Source organism: Geotrypetes seraphini, chromosome 2 (genome assembly GCF_902459505.1).
Source record: "Geotrypetes seraphini chromosome 2, aGeoSer1.1, whole genome shotgun sequence".
Classification (NCBI taxonomy): Eukaryota; Metazoa; Chordata; class Amphibia; order Gymnophiona; family Dermophiidae; genus Geotrypetes; species Geotrypetes seraphini.
This window is the reverse complement of record NC_047085.1, coordinates 251,467,174-251,490,324: the sequence shown is the minus strand read 5'-3', so window position 1 is coordinate 251,490,324 and position 23,151 is coordinate 251,467,174. Positions and strand designations below refer to the sequence as shown.

Genomic DNA, 23,151 nt, shown 5'->3' with positions numbered 1-23,151 from the left:
CTTAGGGCTCCTTTTACTAAGCTGCGTTAGCGGTTTTACCGAGCGCTGAATTACCACGCGTGCTAGACGCTAACGCCAGCATTAAGCTGGCATTAGTTCTAGCTGTGTAGCAATTCAGTGTTGTGGTATTCAGCCTATGCCTGCTAGGTCTGTCCCCAGAGCAGTGCACAGCTCAGGAGTAGACACTCTACAAACAGCTCAATTTAAACCCCAAACTGAACATTTTGGGGACTTTTCTTCTTTGGCCTCTAGAGGGAGCAGGAGAGCAGATTTGCCTGTTTCCCAACCCCAACATAATTCTAGTTTAGTTCCAAGCAGTGACCTGCAGGCTGGAAGCAGAAACAACAGGAAAACCTTTTCACCTGAGAGTTTGGGGCATGGCTGCAGGCTATTACACCAGAGAGCAGAAAAGCTAGAGAGGCAGAAGGAAAAGCAGCAGCAACAGAAAAGGCAGGGAGGCTCAAGGTTAAGAGCTCTGGATAATAATGAACAGCTGGAAGGTATGGAGCTGACTGAGGCTGGTCTGGAGCCACCCAACTTAATGCCTCAAGATTTTCAGGACATGGAGCTGGAGCCATATGCTGAAACACGGAATGGAGTCCTGCCAATGGAGGTTTGCTAGACTGATGGCAAGTAATTTGAACTGCCTAAATGTTTAACCGGGACACTGCTTGGCTAAGCTGACTAAAGATATTGTGGTGTGGTGCTTGGAGGCACCTCTAAAACTGTAAAAGACCTGTTTTGGGATTTTGTGGGGGGGGGGGGGGGTTCTTTCTTCCCTCTGGGTGGGGGAAGGGCTGTTACCAGTTCCAGGAAGTGGGGCATGCTCTGCATTTTCTGTGGTGGGATTGAGGGCCTATGATTGGCAAATTGTGCTGTAGCACTAGCGCAGGCTGAGGTAGGGATATCAGCCCAAAAGACTGTTTTTTTTTTTTGAATGCTTTGAAAGTTTGGATTATTAATCGGCTGGAGAACCAGCGGCAGCTTTGAAGAGCCCATATTATGTGTTTTTGAACTTTATTGATTGGCATTAACCCAGAGACTGTTTAGAAGTGTACTTTGTTTGTTTTGGGACTATATTTTATATTTGGAACATCCTGACAAGATTGTTTTTTTCCACAATAAGGAACTGATTGAACTTGAGACAAGCAGGCTAGTTTGAATGTTTTGTTTTGAAGAATAAACCCAGAACTTACTTGATGCAATACATACCTGGTGTGGTGGTGTTCACTTCTGTTGACCTTTTTTTCTTTCCTTGTGCTGCCTGTAGCGGCTCACAAGAGTTTCCTTTTGCTACTGGTGCCCTAGGACCCATTGTCCTGAGGCTGCCAGTGACAGCGTGCGCTAAAAACGCTATAACAGCTTAGTAAAAGGAGCCCTTAATGTGAAAAGTGCAAAATGCAGAATAAATTTTCAATAATAAATTAGTTTAATCTAATCTAATCTAATCTAATCTTTGGTTTATATACCGGGTTATCTCCCAGTGGAGCTCGACTCGGTTCACATATAATTAAGACTAGAATACATAGCAGAAAACAGAAGAAGGAAGAACTAATTAAAAAATTAAGTACATAAGAAAAGCATAAGAAAAATATTATCATTTCATTGAGGCTGTAGTTAAACCATTTAAAAATTGCGAGAACAGCAAAGTTTTCAGGAATTTACGAAATAATTGCAGCTGGCCTAAAAGCCTAATGGAGCCAGGAAGTTAATTCCAGATCTCTACAAACTTGAAAACAAAAGATCGACTGAGCTTCCCAGCAGATTTAATTCCTTTAAAGGAAGGGAAGGCTAACATATCTTTGTGTGTTTCTCAAATGGCAAAGTCTAAGGGTATTCCAACATAAGGGGACAAAAGGATCAAATATTCCATAGAGAAGTTTGAAGATTATGCATGCACATTTAAACTGGATCCTAGTTTAAATGCAAAAAGCGCAAAACTTTAAGAACAGTGCTTATCTTGTGCCACGCTGAAACTCCAGCACTGCTCCTCAAGCCCTACGTGGCCTCCGTTTTCATCAGGGAAAGTGCTGTTGTGCTTTGTACTGCTTTTCATTGGGAAAAATGGCCAGTGATTGAGACATGACTTGCTTCATTTGCTAACTTAAAGCAGCATTGTGGCTTTTTTTTAAAAGGTCTCTGAGGTCTTTTCATCCCCTGATATATTGAAGTGGTTTGAATCATTTTTTGGGTGTGTTTGCATGTTGCATTTTTTGTGAATATACACCTTGAAGTTGCATTTTCCTGATTTGTTTCTAGAAAATAATACATACTCGGTAACAACTGAGTTAGACTTGTTCAAGCCCGAGTGAAGAAATGCACTAAAATGCTCACACCCAAGTAATGCCTGTTCCAAATCTGTAAATGAGAAATCAGTCATTTATATGTGCCATACCACAGCTGGTCAGAAGACGGCATAGGTCCAGTAAGCCTAGACCTCTCTTTTCCACTGGCAAAGACATGATTTTGAGGGAGAGCGCTGCCCTTTTTCCTTTCCAGAGATATTGCTAAAACAATCTCAGCAGGAAACACTCATCACTGGGTTTTACCTTCTTATATAAGAACCTGTTCTTCTCTTGAGATTTTCCAATTAGCTTTGAAAACTGATCTGTTTAACCTTTTTTAGGTAACAACTCTAATGAATATTAATAGGTCTTAGTATTCCGTACTGATCTAATTGATCTTTTTACAATCTAATTATGTAATTGTATACCGAGTTGAGCTCCTACTTTTAGAAGATGATTCAGTATATAAGTCTAAGATTTAGATTAGATTAGATGGTTTATGAGCCCCATAGTTTCCTGAGATAAAAGTATGCACATATTTTCATTTTTTAAATCGGAAAAAACTTGCACAGAAAAAGGTAAGCACAGTTAAATGTTTATCTCCTCACTTACTTGGTAAGATTCTCAAAGAACAAAACCAGTAATCACTCAGTTTATCTTGCACAGCATTAATAAATGTTCTCTCTTTTAAAGGGAATAATGGTTTTCGTCAATCTGTCCTCAGTCCTGAAGGATGAAACCTATTGGGAAAAACCACACCAGTTTTACCCTGAGCATTTTCTGGATGATAAGGGCCAGTTTGTGAAGAGAGAGGCCTTCATGCCATTTTCTGCAGGTAACCACCATACTCCCTAAGGTTTGGTATGCCAAGATTTTTGTTCTGACAACCGGAGACTCAGTGGTGTAACCACAGGTGAGCCTGGGTGGGCAGAAGCGCACCCAGTAGTGCCACAGTAGTGATTTGGCTGATGGGGCTCCCTAAGCCACCCCTTCCAGCTGAAAACTCCCTCAGCGCCACCACTCAGAACTCAAACTTCTCACAGTTCTAAGCTTTACGTGCCAGCTCGTCACTGGGTCTGTTTACTTATGTCTTATCAAGAACTTTGTGTTTAGCTATATAACTTTTTCATTCTATTTAAACAGTTAATTCAATAAGCTGGTACTTAGCTTTTAATTAAGTAGTCTCTACAAGTAAACAGACCCAGTGACGAGCTGGCACGTAAAGCTTAGAACTGTGAGAAGTTTGAGTTCTGAGTAGTGGCACTGAGGGCCTGATAAGACTTGATAAAGGTCGTTGTAGTAGCTGGAGAAATAATCCTGGCTTAACTGTTGGTTTGAATGCTGTATCTACCTTGAATAGTAAATAGTGCATTTATCTGATTAGTTGAAAACTCCTGGCATCTTTCTATTCAGAACGTCCTCTCCGATGTCAGAATTGACGTCGAGTGAGGAGAGTTGGTCGGCCCCACAGGGAATAAAAGCAGGGAGGGAGAACTCGGCGCCGGTCTGTTCCCGATGGCGGCAGTGGCAGCCTTTCCCTGGCGGCAGCCTATTCCCAGGTGGGTGGCCAGCTGTGCACCCCCTTGGGGCGTGCACCCAGGGTGGAACCCCCCTCCCCCCCTTGGTACGCCACTGGAGCTATGTGACCTCCTTCATTATCTGATGGAGGGAGGAAGCGATGCTGGACAGGGGGTGGGATTGTCATGTCCACCCAAAATTGGATGTCTGGCTATGCCCCTGCACTGACCTGTGGGCTTCCTGAGTGCAGAATTCTAGACTCAGGATCTCTGGATATGAAATTGAGGGTCTTAGACACATTTTTGTTGGCTGTGGGGGCACCAGTCTTGAGTATTTGAGTTCAAAGGCCCTACACTTGGATCTTCCAGGTGTGGGAGCCCAAGACTTCAGTCCTTCATGTGGGAAGGGGGGGTCCCAGATTTGGGTCTACCAGATGCAAGATTCCCAGCATTAGGTCTCCAAGGTGCAGGAGCCCCATATTCAGAGCAATGAGCCTCTTGACTTAGGGTTACAGTTCCATGGGTCAGGAAGTCCACAAGTTGGTAGTCTCATGCCCAAGGGTCCTCAACTCATAACATAACATAAAAATAAATTTCTAGTCTGCATATCCGTTAAGTTCTATGCAGTTAACAAAATATTAAATAATGACTTATAGATAAATAGGAAGAGAAGACCTATGGCAAGAATTGGGTATTAGTTGCTCAAAAATCTAGAAAACAGAGAGATTTTTAATTGTCTTCTAAAATGCAAATAAGAAATAAAAGTCAGTAACAATTGCTTAAAATTCGTATCCCAAATGGCCGCCTGATAGGAAAGAGCTCACTCATGATACAACCCTTAACAGGCAGAAAGACAAAAAGAGCACAAGATCTACGAGAAAGTCTGTCAAAATGAGAAAAGAATCAATTAAATCATGCAGAGCTTGACCCAAGGACACTTTGTAGAAAATACAGCCCAGTTTAGAAATAATACGTGCCTCTATGGGCAGCCAATGCAACTTCCGATAAAAAGGGGTGATATATTCGGTCTGAAGAAATATGACCATAAGTCTAACCGCAGCATTCTGAATGATTCGTAATTTAGAGAGAATATTTTTAACACCTGCAAGACAGACAATATTGTAGTAGTCTAGCTGATTTAACACAAGGGATTGAACTAGTAATTTAAATGCCAAAGTGTAAAAAAAAATGCTCTCAATGTACGCAATTTCCATAACATATGGAAACTCTGGTCTTTAGATGGCAGAATTTTTACATTTCCCATATTACTGTCATATTACTTCAAAATGGCGGTAAGTGGGGCCTGCTTACCATATAAGGGAGAAATTCCCAGTCTGATGATGACAGCACCCAGAGATAGGAATGAATAGATATTGTTCCTCTCTTCATCCAGGTACAGGGGGTGGAGGGCCTTGGGTTGGAGTTGCAGGGTAGGGGGCAACATACTACCAGGAGGTCTCTTTTCATGGAACTGAGAAGGGGGGAGGGGAACTAGACTACCAGGGAGGTTTTTAGTTAGGAGACATGGGCATTAATACCACTATTGAGTGGGTCGGTGGGAGGGAGGAGAGCAGCAGGCCATTAGACCACCCAGGAATATTTAAAGTTTTCCATGCTAAATGAACTTGGAGAATTTTTTTTTTTTTTTTTAACAATACAGTGGAGTAGTTAAAGACCACTTTAAATGCATTTAAATGTGGTCTGTGATAATGGTTTCAGCATCTGTGGCACACTAACACCAGCACTAATCTGGGACTAATTGCCTTTAGCGCTGGTGTTAGGTTTTGAGTATTGAGGTCTTAGGGCTAGATTCACGAACCTGCCCAATCAGGACCGATCCGTGTCCGATCCGGGAAGGTCTGATGAATTCACAAAACTTTAATATGCAGATGGGGTCGATCGGAGGAACACCCCCCATCTGCCGGCACGGATCGCTGTTGTCCGATCCCGACGCATGCTCAGTAGTGACAAGAGAAGCAGCCTCCTGTCACTGCTGTCAAGGCTTGTAATTTTATTTTTAAATCAGGCAGATATTTGGCCCCCCCCCCCGGAAGTGCTTCCTCCCTCCCCAAATCCCTAAAAAATGCACCCCCCAAACGCGGCCCCACCAAAAAAAGGCAGGAGGGATGCCAACAACTCCCTCCTGCCATGTGAAACCCCTCCTTGCCTGGCCAGGCCAGGCCCACCTCCCTCCCTCCACCTTAACCTAGGCCGGCTGGCCGGGCCCGGCCCACCCCCTTCCCGTACCACCCCCTTCCCGTACCTTGTACTATCGTTGGGAGCAGGAGGGATGCTCAGTCCCTCCTGCTCCAGGCCTCCTCCGAGACCGGCTGACCAGGCAAGGCCCACCCCCTTACCGTACCTTGTAATATCGTTGGGTGCAGGAAGGGTGCTCAGCCCCTCCTGCTCCACGCCTCTTCCGCCACAAGTGCAGCCTTAGGCCACGCTCCTGCATTTTACTGACCTAAGCGGTTTACAAAGTATCAAATGAAATGAGCTACTTGAGAAAAACTACCCTATCTGTCCCGAAGGCTCACAATCTAGCTAACCAAAATCAAAGAAATAGAAACAATGAAAGAAGATAAAAAATTAAATAAACCAAATTTAAGAGATAGAAAAGTCTCTGAAGTGGCCTGATAGCAAACAGCATGACGAGGTTTGCAATAGTTTTGCATTTTTCCACATAGCAGCTACTTTGTCTGGTTTGTTTTTAGTATACACTAATAAACTCTGTCATCCAGAACATCGGTTCCACAGGCCTTTTCCTTTGGGATTTACATCTCCCTTCCACTTTTAATTTTAACTACAAACATCAAATGTAACTAGGTGAAAGTAATAAAAATTGGCAAAATTATTACTTCAGTAAAAGTAGAAATGTTATCCTGTACTTCTTTTTTATCTCTTAAATTTGTTTTTATTTTTTATTTTTTTATCATCTTTCATTATTTCAATTTCTTTGATTTTGGAAATGTATTATATGTTGTTATTAGGTATTTTTAGTTTATCAGGTACTTTAGCTAGATTGTGAACCTTCGGGACAGATAGGGTAGTTTGTCTCAAGTGCCTCATTTCATTTGATAATTTGTAAACCGCTTAGGTCAGTAAAATGCAGGAGTGGTATATCAAATCTTAAATAAACATAAAAGTATCAAAACTTTTACTTAAGTACAGTAATTAGTTACATTTACTTACCTCCCCTTTCACAAAGCCATGGTGGTGGCTGCCGCACAGCAAACACTCTGATGCCCATTATGGTAAATCCCTAGGGGTGTCAGATGAATTACCGCAGCAGCCCCTTCTGTGGCTTTGTAAAAGGAGCCCTTAGCTACTCTACAACGCTGGGTTTAAGTAACTTGCCCAGGGTCACAAGGAGCCACGGTGGGAATTAAATGTGGTCCTCTGGTTTAGCAAATGACACGGGAACTAATTTTTCCCTTTCCTCGTAGAAACTCAATTTCACCGTCTTATCCCCACGAGTTTTGTTGTTATCTCTGTCCCTGCCCCTTTCCTGTAAGCCCTTAACTGCACAAGCCTCGAACACTTATGATTTTAAAAGTGTTTGAGGCTTGTGCAGATGAGAACAGAATTTACAGGAATGGGGCAGGGACAGGAAAAGAATGGGATAGGAAAATGAGTTCCCATGGGGACGGGGAAAAATTTGTCCCCGTGTCATTCTCTATTTTGGGTCTCATCCCACTTAAGTGACTCCTCAAGCTCAAATTGTGCCAGCACTTATCACAGTATCCCATGATTAGCCAAGTGGGCTACAACAGCTCAGGTTTTCAGGTTAGCCCTAATAAATATGCATGACACGTTTACATGTAAGGGAGGCGGTAAGCATACAGCTCTATCCCATTCATGTTCATTATCCAAAATACTAACATTGGTCACCTTGTAGTTCCAAACACATTAACTTAAATTAATAAACTGCTGCAGTCAGATGGAGCACCTAGTGAACACTCAGACCCACAACTTTATCTCAGTGAAATCATGAGGTAGTTGTGTAGAGCAGTGATTCCCAACCTTGTCCTGGAGGAACACCAGGCCAATCGGGTTTTCAGGCTAGCCCTAATGAATATGCATGAGAGAGATTTGCATATGATGGAAGTGATAGGCATGCAAATTTGCTTCATGCATATTCATTAGGGCTAGCCTGAAAACCCAATTGGCCTGGTGTTCCTCCAGGACAGGGTTGGGAACCACTGGTGTAGAGAGACCATCATAGTGGTTCACAGTCTCACCCACCTTAACAACAATACTTATGCTGCATCACTGTAAACACAAGAACAAAACAAGGAGAATTGCACGTATGCAGTTGAAGTAATTAAGATGGTGCCCGGAGTAGCTGTATTGATCATTGCAAGATAAGTCATTCCTTGTTTTGTTCTTGTGTTTACAGTGATGCAGCATAAGTTTTGTTGTTAAGGTGGGTGAGACTGTGAACCACTATGATGGTCTCTCTACACAGCTACCCCGTGATTTCACTGGGATAAAGTTGTGGGTCTGAGTGTGCACTAGGTGCTCCAGCTGACTGCAGCAGTTTATTAATTTAAGTTAATGTGTTTGGAACTACAAGGTGACCAATGTTAGTGTTGATATAAGACATCACCTTTGATAATTTGAATTCCCTTGCATAGTGTTTCATTATCCAAAATATACAGGACCACACGTTCCTAAATCTTGGTTTCAATTAATTATATCAATAACAAATGAAGAAGCCAACAAAACTAACTGCAGTAATATGTTTTCATTTATTTAATAAGACTTTTTAATAAATATTTCCAAATACTTCACTATAAATAACAGTTTCAACACCACTTATTAATAATAATAATAACTTTTTTTATATACCACCATACCATAAACAGTTCAAAATAGTTTACAAGGGAAGAGACTGTATACTGACAGTGACATTACAGTGAACTTACAAATTTACATTGGCATGTTAAGTTGAGTCAGGTTTATCTGGAAGTGTATTGAAAGAACATCAGGTTGAGGTGGGGGTCAGAGAGGTAGGTTTTTATTTACTTTCTAAATGTTTGGTACGAAGGTGCGTTTGAGATAAAGTTGGTTAACCATTTGTTCCATTTGCCTGCTTGGAATGATAGTGTTCTGTCACATTGAAAGCCTTTCCCTTCCCACATAACATCAACAAAGCATTCACATAAAGCATTAACATAAAGCATTAACTTATATTTTTTTGAAACAACCAGCCAACAGCTGTTCTCCCAAGTCCTCAAATGTTCATACACAATGGCTCTATCATTCTGATAGCAGTTCATTAGATGCCACACTCATGGAAGAAAATCCAACGATTGTTATATTCATTTACAAAGATTTTCAAAAGTCACGTCCACGAGAACAGCTGTTGGCTGGTGGTTCAAAAAAAAAAAAAAAAAAGTTAACTAGTTTTTCAGCCCATTACATTAAAGGGTGCTAGAATAGATGTGTAGACTTAGGCATTTCTTTCTGTATGTCTGTCTTTCTTTCTCTCTCCCTGCCCCCTTTCTGTCTTTATGTCTGTCTTTATTTCTGTCTCTCTCCCTGGCCCCCTGTCTGTCTGTCTTTCCTGCCCGCTGTCTGAATTTATTTCTTTCTGTCTCTCCCCCCCTGTCCAGTAGGAACCCTTCCCTGTTCCCCCTGTCCAGGAGTAGCCCATCTCCCTTCCTTTTACCTCCCCCCTGTGCAACAGCAGTATTTCTCTTCCCCCTTTTTCCCTGGTCTTTCTTCTCCCTCATTCCCTCTGTCTCCCAAAAGGGTGCTGCTGCAGCATTCTCCCCGCAGTCTCACATAGCCGTCGGCAGTATTTCTCTCCCCACCTCCCGGGTCTCACACAGCCGTCGGCAGTGCAGCATTCACAACTCGCTGCTCCTGCTTGTTTCGGTCCTTTGTCGCTGCTGGGTCCCACCTACTTTCTATTTCCGCAAAGCCAGGACCTGGCAGTGAGGAAGGCCCGAAGCAAGCAGGAGCAGTGAGTTGAAGCCTCCCTCCCTGCCCTATCTTCCTTCAATGCTGCTCTAGCCAGGAAGCGATTTCGGCCATGCTCCGGGGGCTCTAACACTTCGCTTCTCCTCCCTCCCCCCCCCCATCTACAGTTTCGGAGGAACAGGGAAGCTGGCAAGCACAGCGTAGTCAGAAGTCAGCCGGCATTGGAGATCAGGAAATCAGCTGAGGCAGGCACTGCGCATGCGCAGGCATGGTGCCACGGATCACGGACCCACCAACTTTTAAGTGCGCATGCGTGCTAAGGGAATTATTATAACAGATGCTTTATGTGAATGTTTGTTGATGTTATGTGGGAAGGGAAGGGCTTTCAATGTGATTAATAAGTGGTGTTGAAACTGTTATTTATTGTGAAGGATTCAGAAATATTTATTTAAAAAATTTTATTAAATAAATGAGAATGTATTACTGCTGTTTGTTTTGTTGGCTTCTTCATTCGTGTTCATTAGAGATATCCTGAAAACTTGACCTGTTGGCTGAACTTGTATACCCCTGCAATATGGATAAAGTAAACTGGGGAACAAGTGCAGGTGAGTAAATCTTCCAAGATCATTAACAAAATAAATTGTCGGTTATTACAGAGCTCAGTGGAAACTTGTTTTCTTTCTTTCCCATTGTCTTCCACTCTCCTACTCTACAATTTCTCGGGCAGGTCGCCGCGTGTGCTTGGGAGAGCAGTTGGCCAGGATGGAGCTCTTCATCTTCTTCACCACCCTCATGCAGCGTTTCACTTTCATCATTCCTGAGAATCAGCCCAGACCACGAGAAGATCCTATCTTTACTTTCATATTTAGCCCCCACCGCTACCAGATCTGTGCCAAACTTAGATAACTTTCATGGGACAGCAGCATCCCAGAAGGGCTTGCATTCCTGAACTTATTCCTATTAATTTGTCCATTAGTACTGTTGGCTTAGGTTACCAATGAATGTTTTGAAGAAAACAAAGGAAGTATTATTAAAAGGTTGTAGAATTTTTAAGAAAAACTGGGCCTCTTCTCCCTAGAACAGAGGAGATTGAGAGGGGACATGATCGAAACATTCAAGATACTGAAGGGGATTGATTTAGTAGATAAGGACAGTTGTTCACCCTCTCCAAGGTAGGGAGAACAAGAGGGCACTCTTTAATGTTGAAAGGGGATAGATTCTGTACAAACGTAAGGAAGTTCTTCTTCACCCAGAGAGTGGTGGAAAACTGGAATGCTCTCCCGGAGGCTATCGTAGGGGAAAACAATCTCCAGGGATTCAAGACAAAGTTAGACAAATTCCTACTGAACAAGGTCGTACGCTAGTAAGGCTAGTCTCAGTTAGGACACTGGTCTTTGACCAAAAGGGCCGCCGCATGAGCGGACTGCTGGGCGCGATGGACCACTGGTCTGACCCAACAGCGGCATCTCTTATGTTCTTAACCTGTTTGCAGACAAAATTCCAACATCACTCAGCATCTACAGTTGTAAACGTTTTAATAACACAATAGCAGATGGTGATGGGGAGGTAATGTAACGAATGTAATATTTTATTAGATTATATGATGACCTACAGATTTTTATGCCCTTTCTCATTCTGTGGCTGGAGTCTCCTCCAAGTTAGATAGGATTGCCAGTTAGCTCTAAGAACATAAGAATAGTCTTATTGGGTCAAACCAATGGTCCATCTAGCCAGGGCAGGATTAATTCTTCGAGGGCGCCTAAGCATACAAGTACACTGGGCCCCCCTCACCCAGCCCTGGCCCTACCCTGCCCATGTCCAACCCTCATATATCTGTTTTCTTATTTTCTTCTTTATTTCCACTTGTATTTTCTTTTTAAAAAAAAATAAAAAATTCAAAACAAAGATTAGCATACCAGTGCACAGTTTTTCTTCTATGCAACCCCCAAACATCTCTGAACAAATCCCCCTTTCTTCTCTTCCCACCTACTTACCCAGGACTTTAACTCTGAACCCTTTCCATGCATATATAAAAGTGTTCAAATATTTGTAAAGCAGTAATACTATCCAAAATATGTCTATATTAATAACCGAGTTTACATTGCCTCTCAACTGCCTCACTCTACATCAACCAACTGTAACCCATATGTATGTATAAACAACCTCTAGTACGTTCCACTCCATGTATGTTAACTTGCAGCGAAACAACAAGGCAAAATCCAACATGAAACAAAAGAAGATTGGCAGAAAATAAGGAGATGCAAATCAGGTTAATTGAAAGTGCTCCCAAGAACCATGCCTGATGCATTTCGCCAAACAAGGCTAGTCAATGCTAACAAAAAAACCATGTCTTTCATACAAACAGAACACAGAAAACACCTTCGCCTAGTATGGAATATGTATTCACAAACTAACCTCTCCCCCTTTTACAAAGCTAAAAAATGCTCTATAGTTTTGTAAAAGTGGGGATAAAATAGAAATATGTAGACAAAGGTTAAATAAAACCACCAAGAAGCTGGACTCTGCATACAATGGAACACCACAGAAACAGCGATGCATGTCCCTTAATGCAAAAAAATAAATAAATGGAACATTTTTTTCTACCTTTGTCTTCTCTGGTTTCTGCTCTCCTCATCTTCTTGTCACTCTCTTTCTTTCATCTTCTGTCCTTTTGTACTACTTCCAGAAACTGTATGCCTCCCTCTTCCATCTTTCCCTTCACCCCCATTGGTCTGACATCCATCTTCTTCCATTCCCTCCTCCAATGGTCTGGCATCTCTCTCCTCTCCTCTTCTTCCCTTCCCTCTCCCACATACCCCCATGGTCTGGCATTTCACTCTCTCCTGTCCCTTCCCCCCCTTGCATCAGCCTCCTTTCTTTCCCTAGACCAATAATTTTTCACCTGCTGCATTTCCAGCACATTTTAGAATTCTTAAGGGTGGCAAAAGAGACTAAAAATCTGTCTTAAAAGGGCTCAAATATGTTCGTCCCAGACTTTGCAGGTGCGACAGTACATCTTCGCAAACAATTTCTACAAATGAGACAACCATTAAAGGACATTGGGGCAACATATGGGCTTTATTATCCTGCTGTCATGAGGATTACTTTTAAAGAAAAATTCTACCAATTTGAAGACCCTGAAAAGCTGAAAGAATTTTTGTCCAATCAAGAAACACCAATGAACTGAATGGATAATCCTGTCAGTGGAAACTGTGTTTTTATTTATATATTTATTTACTGAGTTTCTCTGGATTTTAGAGAATTAAAAAAGAGTTTTAATGTTTTGGTTCTAAATGATTTTAATATATGGAATTGGAACTGTCTACAGCAGGGGTGCCCAATAGGTCGATCGCGATCGACCGGTAGCTCGCCAAGGCAAAGTGAGTCGATCATCCAGGACTCCCTTTGCCTTGGCGATCTATCGGGCTGATCAATCTTCCTCTCCCCGACGTCAATTCTGCCGTCGGAGAGGAAGTTTGGGCCAGCCAATCGCTGCCTGGCTGGGCAGAACTTCCTCTCCGACGGCAGAATTGACGTCGGGGAGAGGAAGATTGATCGGCCCGAAGCAGAGAGAGCATGGGGTGGCGTCGGCATCGGCTTTGGGGCCTGTTATCCATTGGTGGCATTTGGGTCCTGTTCCCCGATGGCAGCGGCAGTGGCAGTGGCTTGGGGAAGGGCAGGGAGAAAGAAAGAAAGGGGGCAGGCAGGGAAACAGAAGGAAAGAAGAGAAACAGAAAAAAAGAAAGGGGGCATGAAGAGAGAAAGAAAGAAAGGTCAGGGAGAGAGGAAGAAAAAGTTGGGGGAGGGAATGAGGTGTGGAGGAGAGGAAGCATACAGGCTGAAAGAAAGATTGGATGCACAGTCAGAAGAAGAAAGTGCAACCAGAGACTCATGAAATCACCAGACAAGGTAGGAAAAATGATTTTATTTTAAATTTAGTGATTAAAATGTGTCTGAATTTATATCTGCTGTCTATATTTTACAATATGGTCCCCTTTTACTAAACTGCAATAGTGGTTTTTAGCGCAGGGAGCCTATGAGCGTCGAGAGCAGCGCTGGACATTCAGCGCAGCTCCCTGCACTAAAAAATGCTATTGTGGTTTAGTAAAAAGGGAGGGGGTGGATATTTGTCTATTTTTGTATGGTTGTTACTGAGGTGACAGTGCATAGAGTCATTTGCTTTGACCTCTTTGAAAAAACCCCGGAATAGGAATGATAATTATGCGTACAGTGTGCGTTGTGTTTTTTTTTAATTTTATTGTTGGTAGATCATTTTGACTTGGTCATTTTAAAAGTAGCTCGCGAGTAAAAAAAAGTGTGGGCACCCCTGGTCTACAGACTTTTAACTGTAATAGAACTATATGAGCAGTCTTTTTTTCCCCATTCAAACAGCAGAAGAGGATTCTATATCTAAAAGGAAATTCCAGCTCATTATATTAATTACATGCAGATTTATACCTGACATCAGAGGAGGTTAGTGATGGTGGGAGAGGTGGTAGGAGCAATCAGAGCGGCCTTCATTTGTCTTCGTTCCATTCTGAGGCCTGCAATCCCACGAGCCATTTGTTTAGGCCTCTGCTTCCACTGGTTTGTACTGAGCAATTAGACGCTATCTCCGATGGGGATCCCGATGAGAAGCAGGGTACAGTATGCGTGGCTCGACGCAGGAATTCGGAGGTGGGGCTGAGGCTGTTGTTGTTCACGAGCACTGGAGAGTCACCCAAAAAACAAAAAGGGAACTTACTTCGCTTTACTGCTGCCCCTTTCCAGTGCTGATGAGCAATTGGACCGTTACAACCACCGTAAACAGTCAAGCTCCAAGAAAGAGTGGTCTTGCCAGCACAACAGAAAGCTCCCACACTTTAACCAACACTTGTCATCAGCAGGAACGCTGAGCGAGAACCACTGAGCATCGGCAGGAACTACTGAGCAAGAATGATATACTGTCAAACCACCACACAAGAGCCACAAAGGATTCAACCACAAGCAGAATCGTAAGGAAGAGAAATCCAAACATATCGGTTAGGAGGGTGGAGTCGAGCACAACAGTAAAAACCACCAAAGACGGACTCGTGATTCATAAGAACATAAGAATTGCCACTGCTGAGTCAGACCAGTGGTCCATCATGCCCAGCAGTCCGCTCACGTGGCGGCCCTCTGGTCTAAGATCAGCACCCTAACTGAGACTAGCCCTACCAGCGCACGTTCTTGTTCAACAGAAACTTGTCTAACTTTGTCTTGAATCCTTGGAGGGTGTTTTCCCCTATAACAGCCTCTTCCATAAGTACGAATGGATTCAAGAATACAAAAGCATCTAACCATGAAGATCCCCTGAAGGGAGGTCTAGCCACGGCAAAGGCCACAAAGATTTTGGCGATACATATGGAAGAAGAAACCAGGAAGCCTCCAAATCATTCACCATGAGGAAGCACCACCACAAAGAAAGGGGAGAAGAGAAGAACTGCCTAGGATGGCTTAAGCAAAGACTGACTCTTTCTGGGATGATCTAGTCCAATTCTCCCCATCTATTTCTGTGTGTGGTTTTAACCTGACTGTGGACGCTAGTGGCCTTGATTTATAGAAGGGGACAGATTGCTTTGTACATCTTCTCTTACCATTCATTCTGTCTCCATCATACAGCACTTTATGAAAAAGAAATGTTTTGACCCAGCTCTGTTTGTTTGAGTTTTGAGCTCTCTTACTACTGTTCTGATTTCCAAATGGAGCTCGTCACTGTCCCTTAAAATTGTTGTTCTCCCATCCCCAGAACACAAGCAGGTTCTTGGCATAGCTAGACAAGGCCCACTGCAAATTTATTTTTACCAGTCTGGCATGTGATGTTTTTTTGTTCTGAAGTGCCTTTGTGCTTGGTCAATGGCCACAGCTGCAATTAAGATCTCTGTTCTAAGAAATTTTCCTCCCCTCCCCACTCCCAGCCTAGCATAGGGTGTTTTTACTAATCCTGTAACCTGTTGTGTTCTGTTGTTTATTTTGGTGGACTGTAAAACTGCTGTTTCTAAGAAGGGTTTATTTCTGTCTCTGAACTCCTTTCAGTATCAGGTCATGGTCATAGTGAAAGGTACTGGGTGAGAGTCTTGCACAGGGGCTGGCATTGAGTTTGGTTTGGTTTTGTCTACCCTGGGGGGACCAGAACCACAATCTTTCCCTGTACTAGGCTGTGCTCTAGTCATGGGGTTCTCATCCTGCTGTACTTACACTATTTCAAAATACATTGTAAGCCCAGGACTGGCTCAGATTTATTATGTTGGGCTGGAGTTACTTATAGCCAATGTGCTGGGGCCTGGTTCCTTTTATGTAAATGACTGATCTTGCACTGATAAGACCTTGTGAGAACTACGAGCTTTGTGTTAAGCACTGCTCTATTGACTCCTCACCTACTGTGGTTTGCAAACTAGGTAGTGTGCTATTTGCTATTGTCAATAAAACCTATATTATTAGGAAGATTAGATAGAGGATGCTAAGAAGATTGCCTGTGTCATAGAAGCACATGCAGTGGGCTCATTTAATGCACAATATGTCCTTTAGTTATGAATTATAAGTAGATTTAGGGCAAAATGTTTAATTACTAATTTTTGATGTAATGAGGTTATGGTTATATTGATTAAATTTGTTCATGTAATTTCATTACTTTAATGAATTTCCATATGTAGAGAATGTACTTTATTTTGTTACTATACTTCAGTATTTATTTATTCATTAATTTTATTCAGGTATTTATGAAATATTTTGTCTTTAGGGGTTGATTAATTTTAATTTCATGGGGGAAAGGATTTTTTTTGGGTATTGAAATATTCATTTTATGAATTTAAAAGTTTATTATTTTATAGATTAATTTACTTTGGTACCCTAGGACCTTATATATATTCCCTGATATATGTTTTTAAAATTTCAGGTGTCAGGTCTCATTGCTGTAAGTTTGTTTAATAGCTTAATAGAGGGGGTTTTGGTATAATTTTAGGGAATTTAAAGGGTATTCTTTGGTCATATCATTAAAATATATTTCTTTGAATAATTTCATTAATGAATTTCCACATAGGTAGGGAATGAACTTTATTTTATGGTTATATTCTATGAATTATTTGTTCACTTCTTAGAAAATATTTATTTATTTATTTAAGTATTCATGCAATTTTTTTTTAGTTTATAGGGGTTAATTAATGGCAATTATATAAGGGGGAAGTAATGAATTAGGTGGCCTGGGGGAGGGATATGGCTGCTAGTCTAAATGCATGTCTTCAAGCAATCGTATGATAAAGGGGAGGAGGGAATCGGAGGGAAAGGGGAGGGTTTTAAGGGGTTTAGGACATGTATTGAACAAAGGGTGTATTTGCGTGGTGTATTTGGTATACTATATGGGTTCTCATCTTTGAAATTTTACAACGAATTTTAAATGTTAATGGCCTCAATCATCCTGTTAAGAGGAAGAAAACACTCAATTTTTTAAAGCAGCAAAATGCGGATATATGTATGATACAGGAAACTCATTTGATTGTGTAGGAATCTATGAAATTAGAAGGAGGGTGGGTCAAGCAGTGTTTCTTTGCGCCAGCTGTGGGGAAAAAAGCAGGGGGTGGCTATTTTAGTCCATAAGAAATGTTCAGCTATATTTCATTTCATTTCTGCAGATCCTTAAGGAAGGTGGGTTCAGGTAAAGATGACCTTGGGGAAACATGCTCTGACGCTGTTTTGTGTCTTTGCTCCTAATTCGAATCAAGCAGAATTTTTAAAGACTCTTCAACAGGTGCTTCTGCCACTGGCTGCCTCTAATCTAGTGGTAGCTGGGGACTTCAATACTTTGATGATATATTAAGTGATCTTAAAGTATAAAATGATTGTATCTTATGTTACACTTACTTCCCTCAACTTCACTCTACGACCATGTCTTCAAACATGCCTAATTCCTCAGGCTCCATTTCAATATCATTTACTAACATTTCTTCCTGCATTTCCCTGTCCCCACAACATCCATACAAGCCTCAGTACTGCAATATTTAACTTATTCCTTCCTTATAAATCAAAGTTCTGGCTGCTGAACTAGAGAAAGAGATGTTCAGCTGGCAAGGCTTTGTTTATAAATTTGTATCAACACAAATAATATACTACTTTATCCTAAACTAAACTAAACTTTAAGTTTATATACCGCATCATCTCCACGGATGTGGAGTTTGGCACGGTTTACAAGAACTTAAAATATAGGAAGAGAAGGAAAAAAAAGGTTTACATGAACTTATATATAGAAGAGAAGAGTAAGGGGGGGGGGATAGAATTACATTTTAGTGAAAAGCCAGATTTTCAGTTGCTTGCGGAATAATTGGAGGGAGCCCAGGTTCCGCAGCAGGGTAGTAAGGTTGTTCCAAAGACCTGTGATTCTGAAGAGAAGGGATTTTCCCAATTTGCCTGCATAGCGAATACCGTGTAGAGAGGGGAAGGATAGTTTATACCTTTGGGTGGGTCTAGTAGAGTCAGGACTCGAGGAAAAAAGATATAAAAAAAATTTTCTACCTTTGTTGTCTGGTTTCTGCTTTCCTCATCTTCACATTCAATTCCTTCCATCCACTGTCTTCTCTCTACATCTTCCATTTGCTATGTTACTGTGCCTCTTCCTCCACTCCTCCCATAGTCTGGTGTCTCTGTCTTCTTCCCTTCCAGCATCTTCTCCCCACTCTCTGTTGCCCATTTCCCTTCAGCGTCTTCTCCCCACTCTCTGTTGCTAATTTCCCTTCAGCGTCTTCTCCCCACTCTGTCTTCCCCATTTCCCTTCCAGCATCTTCTCCCCACTCTGTCCTCCCTATTTCCCTTCCAGCATCTTCTCCCCACCATCATCCTTCCCTCTCACCACCTCACCGCCCTTCAGAAGCCTAAGAATCTCCCTCCCTCCCCCTTACCTTCGCGGCATGTTAGTAAAGAAACTTACTGAAGCTGGCGGAGACTGCCTGCCTGTGCCTGCAGTCGCGTGTGTGTGGGCAGTAGCTTCTCCTCTGATGCAACTGGCTTTGCCGACTTCAGTAAGTTTCTTTACTAAAGCTCTGTGAAGGTAAGGGGGAGGGAGGGAGATAGATTTGGCCGTAGGGAGCGGGCTGCGCGCGATTGGTGACCACACGCCTTCCCTCCCTTAATTGCGGGGACAAGACCAATCACCGCTCCATGGGGCGGTGGATGCCCTTGTCCCTGTGCCCGCAGGGAGCACTTTGCCCCCCTCCCGTTTTGGCGAGTTACCCGCTGCTAGCCATGGGTAACTACCACTGTGTCATTCTCTATTGCTTAGAGCCTGTGGCAAGCCAGCAGCAGTGCCGGAATGTCACACCATGGTGTGGCTCTTCTGTATCTATAGCCCATGGCATTTTTTAAAATTTTTTTTTAACCACCGTGCAGGATCCCTTTTGTTGATGAGCAATTGAATGTTCACTTTCTCCATGTAGTTATAACAAGGGTTAAAAAATGTGGGTTTAAAAAAAAAAAAAAAATTATAGGATGGCTCACCTGGGGATCAGGCTCCAGTATAGGACAGGCTTTAGGAGGCATGGCTTTAGCCACTTCAGGGCCTGGGTTGGGGCAGGGAGCAGGAGCAGCCAGGGCAAGATCCCAGGCCCTGCCGTGTCCCAGAGATGCCTGCTGTCTCAGAGCCTGAAGAATTTCTGGTGTATTTTTGAAAAACAGACTGAGTGGAAAAGGCTCGTGTGTGAGCCCAACCAATTGAGGGAGAAGTTGGGAGAAGTTCTTTTGCCTAGAAAATGGGGCTGGACCTCTTTTGGGAGGGTTTCAGGTGATTTGGGGGGAGATTTATGGTGATTCTTTGTGGCTCCTGTGAGAGAAACATTTAGAGCAGTGTATCGCAAACTGTGTGCTGCGGAGGATTCCAGCTGTGCCCCGAGATGCCGGTAAGGAGGAGAGGCGCCTGCGCTGGCTGACTGCTTACAGAACGTGCCTCTCCCGGCAAGAGGCATGTCCTCTAGTCAGTCATCCTGTAGTCAGCCGCCTCTGCTCCATCTCCTCACCTCTCTTTCTGCAGCACCCCCCCCCCCTCCCCACACACACACAGAGTGGAAATAGGAGACTCAGGGCCATGGCTGGAGGACATCGCATGCGTGGACATCGATGTGAAGATGTCACACATGCATGTGATGTCATCATGTCGATGTCCGCCAGCCACAGCCTGAAGATTAATGTGCCGGCAGCTTAAAAAGTTTGTGACACTGATTTAGAGCTTGGAGCTGGAGCTGGTTACTAATTTTAAAGAGACTGATGGAAGCTGTTTGTTATTTTAGAAAACTTCTGAGAATATATGTATGGTTTTCCTTTGTTAAAGTGCACAGTATGTTTCTTTTTGGTTTTCTTCTATAGGACATTGGGGGTTGTCTTTTTGGGAAAGCTAAACAAGAGAATTATATATACTTACCTGAGTTTGGATGTTCCTTACTGATTTCATCCTGATTCCTGAGGAGACAAAAGAGGAGAAACATTTTATCACAAAACAATCTAGTTTGAGGCAAGGCTGCAATAAAAACTGGGCAAGTTAAGGAAGGTATTTACGGTATTTTAAAAAACTGCACTTGTAAGGTGACAGGTCAGACTGGGTTGGGCCTGAGGGAAAAGCTTACACAAGTCCAACATTTTATTTCATGGTGGTGAATTTTAAAGAACATTGCTTTTGAATGGGTTTTAATTCATTTTAATAAGAGAAATATTTTACATTGGTGTTCACCAATTTTAACTGTTAAAAGTACTTTATTTAACTGAAAAGCTTTCAAAATTGCTGAGAACCTAAAGATTTTAATTTGTGCAATAAACGTCTGCTACTATTTAATTTGAAACTGTGTGAAAAGTCTCTTCCTGGTTTTCACTGGAGTTTCACCACATACCCAGGAATCAGTGCTGGTTTTAAGATGCCTGTAACATGTTTGGGTGGAAGTGTACCCTGTCCCAGGGAAAACCAGACTTACCATTAGGTACTGTGACCAACAGCCATCCCACTGTTGCAGTGAGACAGGGTAGTGCACTGAGAGGGTGCTATGGGGCATCTCACAGTGAATATAGAATGCCAATGAATCTACGAGTATTCTTGCTTATTTTCTTACCAAGTGGCTAAAACTTGGAATTCCTTACCAATTGGCATCAAACAGGAAATGGACTATATAAGTTTTAGAAGGAAACGTAAAACTTACTTGCTCAGCCAATTTCTAGGAGAATGATTTTACAAAATGTTGCTTATTTTAATTCTGTATTCATCCCAGGATTTCCCTAGTTTAATCTTTTGTAAACCATATTGAACCACTTAAGTGGAAATTGCAGATATAAGCAAAGTATTGTACTGTATTGATAGATACAGGTTGGGGGGGATAGGAACACAGAGGGGTGATGCTGGGCACAGATAAGCAGATAGGGACATAGAATGGAGATGCTGGACATGAGAAGGGCATAGGACAGGGACACGGGTGATGCTGTACATAGAAGTGATGCCAAACATGGGGGGAGGGGGAAAGAAACACAGAGGAGTGATATTGGGCATAGATGGGGGATAGGGACATAGGGGAGATGTGGGACATGGAGGGAGTAGTGCACAGGGGCATTGTTGATCATGTGAGGATAGGGAAACAAGGGCAAATGTTGGAAAATGGAGAGATAGGGACACAAATGGATGATGCTGGACACAGGAAAAGGAATATGGATAGAGAGACAATGCTGGTCACTTGGAGGGAGAGTTATGGCCACAGAAGGAAGATGCTGGATGGGGGGTGGGGGAAGATAGAGACAAAGGGGAGATGCTGAAAATGAAGGAAAGATAGGGATGAAGAGAAAAGATGGATGATAGACATGAAGAGAAATGTCCAGGAAATCCTGGCAACAGTTAAGAGAAATTAATTCAAATTGATTACCAGCTTCTTCAGTTCATGCTTACAATATTATAAATTTAATTTACTTATATATCTTCAAATTATGTGTATGTGAATAAATGTTTAAACATATAAAAAGTGCTCAGTGTCTTATCTCTTGCATGCGAGCCACAATGAGATCATTTAGGGACCATCATTGCACTTTTGGGTCCCTTATTGAGCATTATTACTGATCTTATAGTGCCAGACCATCTAACAAGTACTAATACTGTCTCTTATGCACTATTAAATAAATTATTGCACTTATCTTGTTTATCTTGAATGGTCAACTCTTGTGGCTCTGCAGGCTTGCTGTTCCAATGAGAATTGGTGAATAAAAGTGTCCAAATTGCGCAAAAAGTGCAGATGTGTAAAGTATTAGGTTTTCTCAACTTCCCAATACAATGCTTGAGCACCCCCAATATTTTTGGGACCTCATGTGACCAGGGCCAGCAGGTGGTCCACCTCCCTTCCCCTCACCTTCCTGCAATGGCATACCAAGAGGGGGGGGGGTGCGGTCCACCCCAGGTGCAGCCCATAAAGAGGTGCTTTAAGGCTGGCATCATGAATATCTTCTGGCAGCAGCAGCTTTCACAATTCGCTGTTCTTGTCAGCTTTGGGCCTTCCTCTGCCAGGTCCCATCTAATTTCTGTTTCCACAAAGGCAGGACCCAGCAGAGAGGAAGTATGAAGCTGACAAGAGCAGCAAATTGTGAACTCTGTGCTATCGACTGGGGAGAGGGTGACAGAGGGAGGGGATGGGAAAGGGAAATAATTGCTATACATAACATGGAAGAAGGAGGGAAAAGGAAGACCAGAGAAGGGAGAGAATGGAGGGAGGGAAAGGAAGGAAAGAAAGAAAGGAGATGCTAGACCATGGAGAGGGAGGAAGAGATGGCAGACCAAGGTGAAAGGAAGGAAGGAGGGAGGGAAGGGGAGAAAGGAGAGGAGATGCCAGAGCATGGAGTAGAGGGAGAGATGGAAGAAGGAAGGAAAGGAGAGAGATGCCAAGTCATTGGGGACAGAAGGGAAGGAGACAGAGAATGGTGCCAGCCCAAGAGGAAAGGAGGGAAGGATGGAAAGGAAGGAGAGGTGATGCCAGAGCAAGGAGGGGAAGGGAGAGATGGAAAGGAGAGAGATACCTGGACATCAGAAGAGGGAAGGGAAGAAGACAGATGGCCTGAACAACGGGAAAGGAAGAGAGGAGATGCCAGACCATAAAGGGGGGGAGGGAGAGATGGAAGGGAAGGAGAGGAAATAGATGCCAGGGCATGGGGGGAGAGAAGGGAAGGAGACAGATATGCCAGACTGTGGGGTGAGGAGGGAAGGAAGGAAGGAAGGAAAAGAAAGCGATGCCACAAGGCGGTAAGAGGGGCCAAAAGAGACTACGAGGAAAAAATAGCCAAGGAGGCAAAAAACTTCAAGCTGTTCTTTCGCTATATTAATGAGAAATGACCTGCGAAGGAAGCGGTGGGGCCATTGGATGGCCATGGAATAAAGGGAGTGCTAAAGGAGGATAAAGCCATTGCCA

The 23,151-nt window shown here is 42.8% G+C and overlaps 1 protein-coding gene across 5 annotated transcripts in view; it reads left to right on the top strand.

The window, feature by feature from the left end:
- Positions 1-21,507, top strand: part of LOC117353431 (cytochrome P450 2D17-like) — a 70,785-nt gene extending 49,278 nt beyond the window's left edge. Inside the window, exons 8-10 of one of the 5 annotated variants that reach the window (XR_004537937.1) lie at positions 2,979-3,120; positions 10,458-10,690; positions 11,208-11,646. Coding sequence is in view for 3 of the 5 variants with exons in the window: in XM_033929349.1 (XP_033785240.1) it covers positions 2,979-3,120; positions 10,458-10,636 (321 nt within the window). In the remaining 2 variants the exon portion in view is untranslated. Of the gene's footprint in view, positions 1-2,978; positions 3,121-10,254; positions 10,336-10,457; positions 10,895-11,207; positions 11,647-17,376; positions 17,752-20,092 lie in introns of those variants that run through there. The other 4 variants (XR_004537938.1, XM_033929350.1, XM_033929351.1 and 1 more) reach the window with 4 other exon arrangements.
- Positions 21,508-23,151: the final 1,644 nt, after the last annotated feature.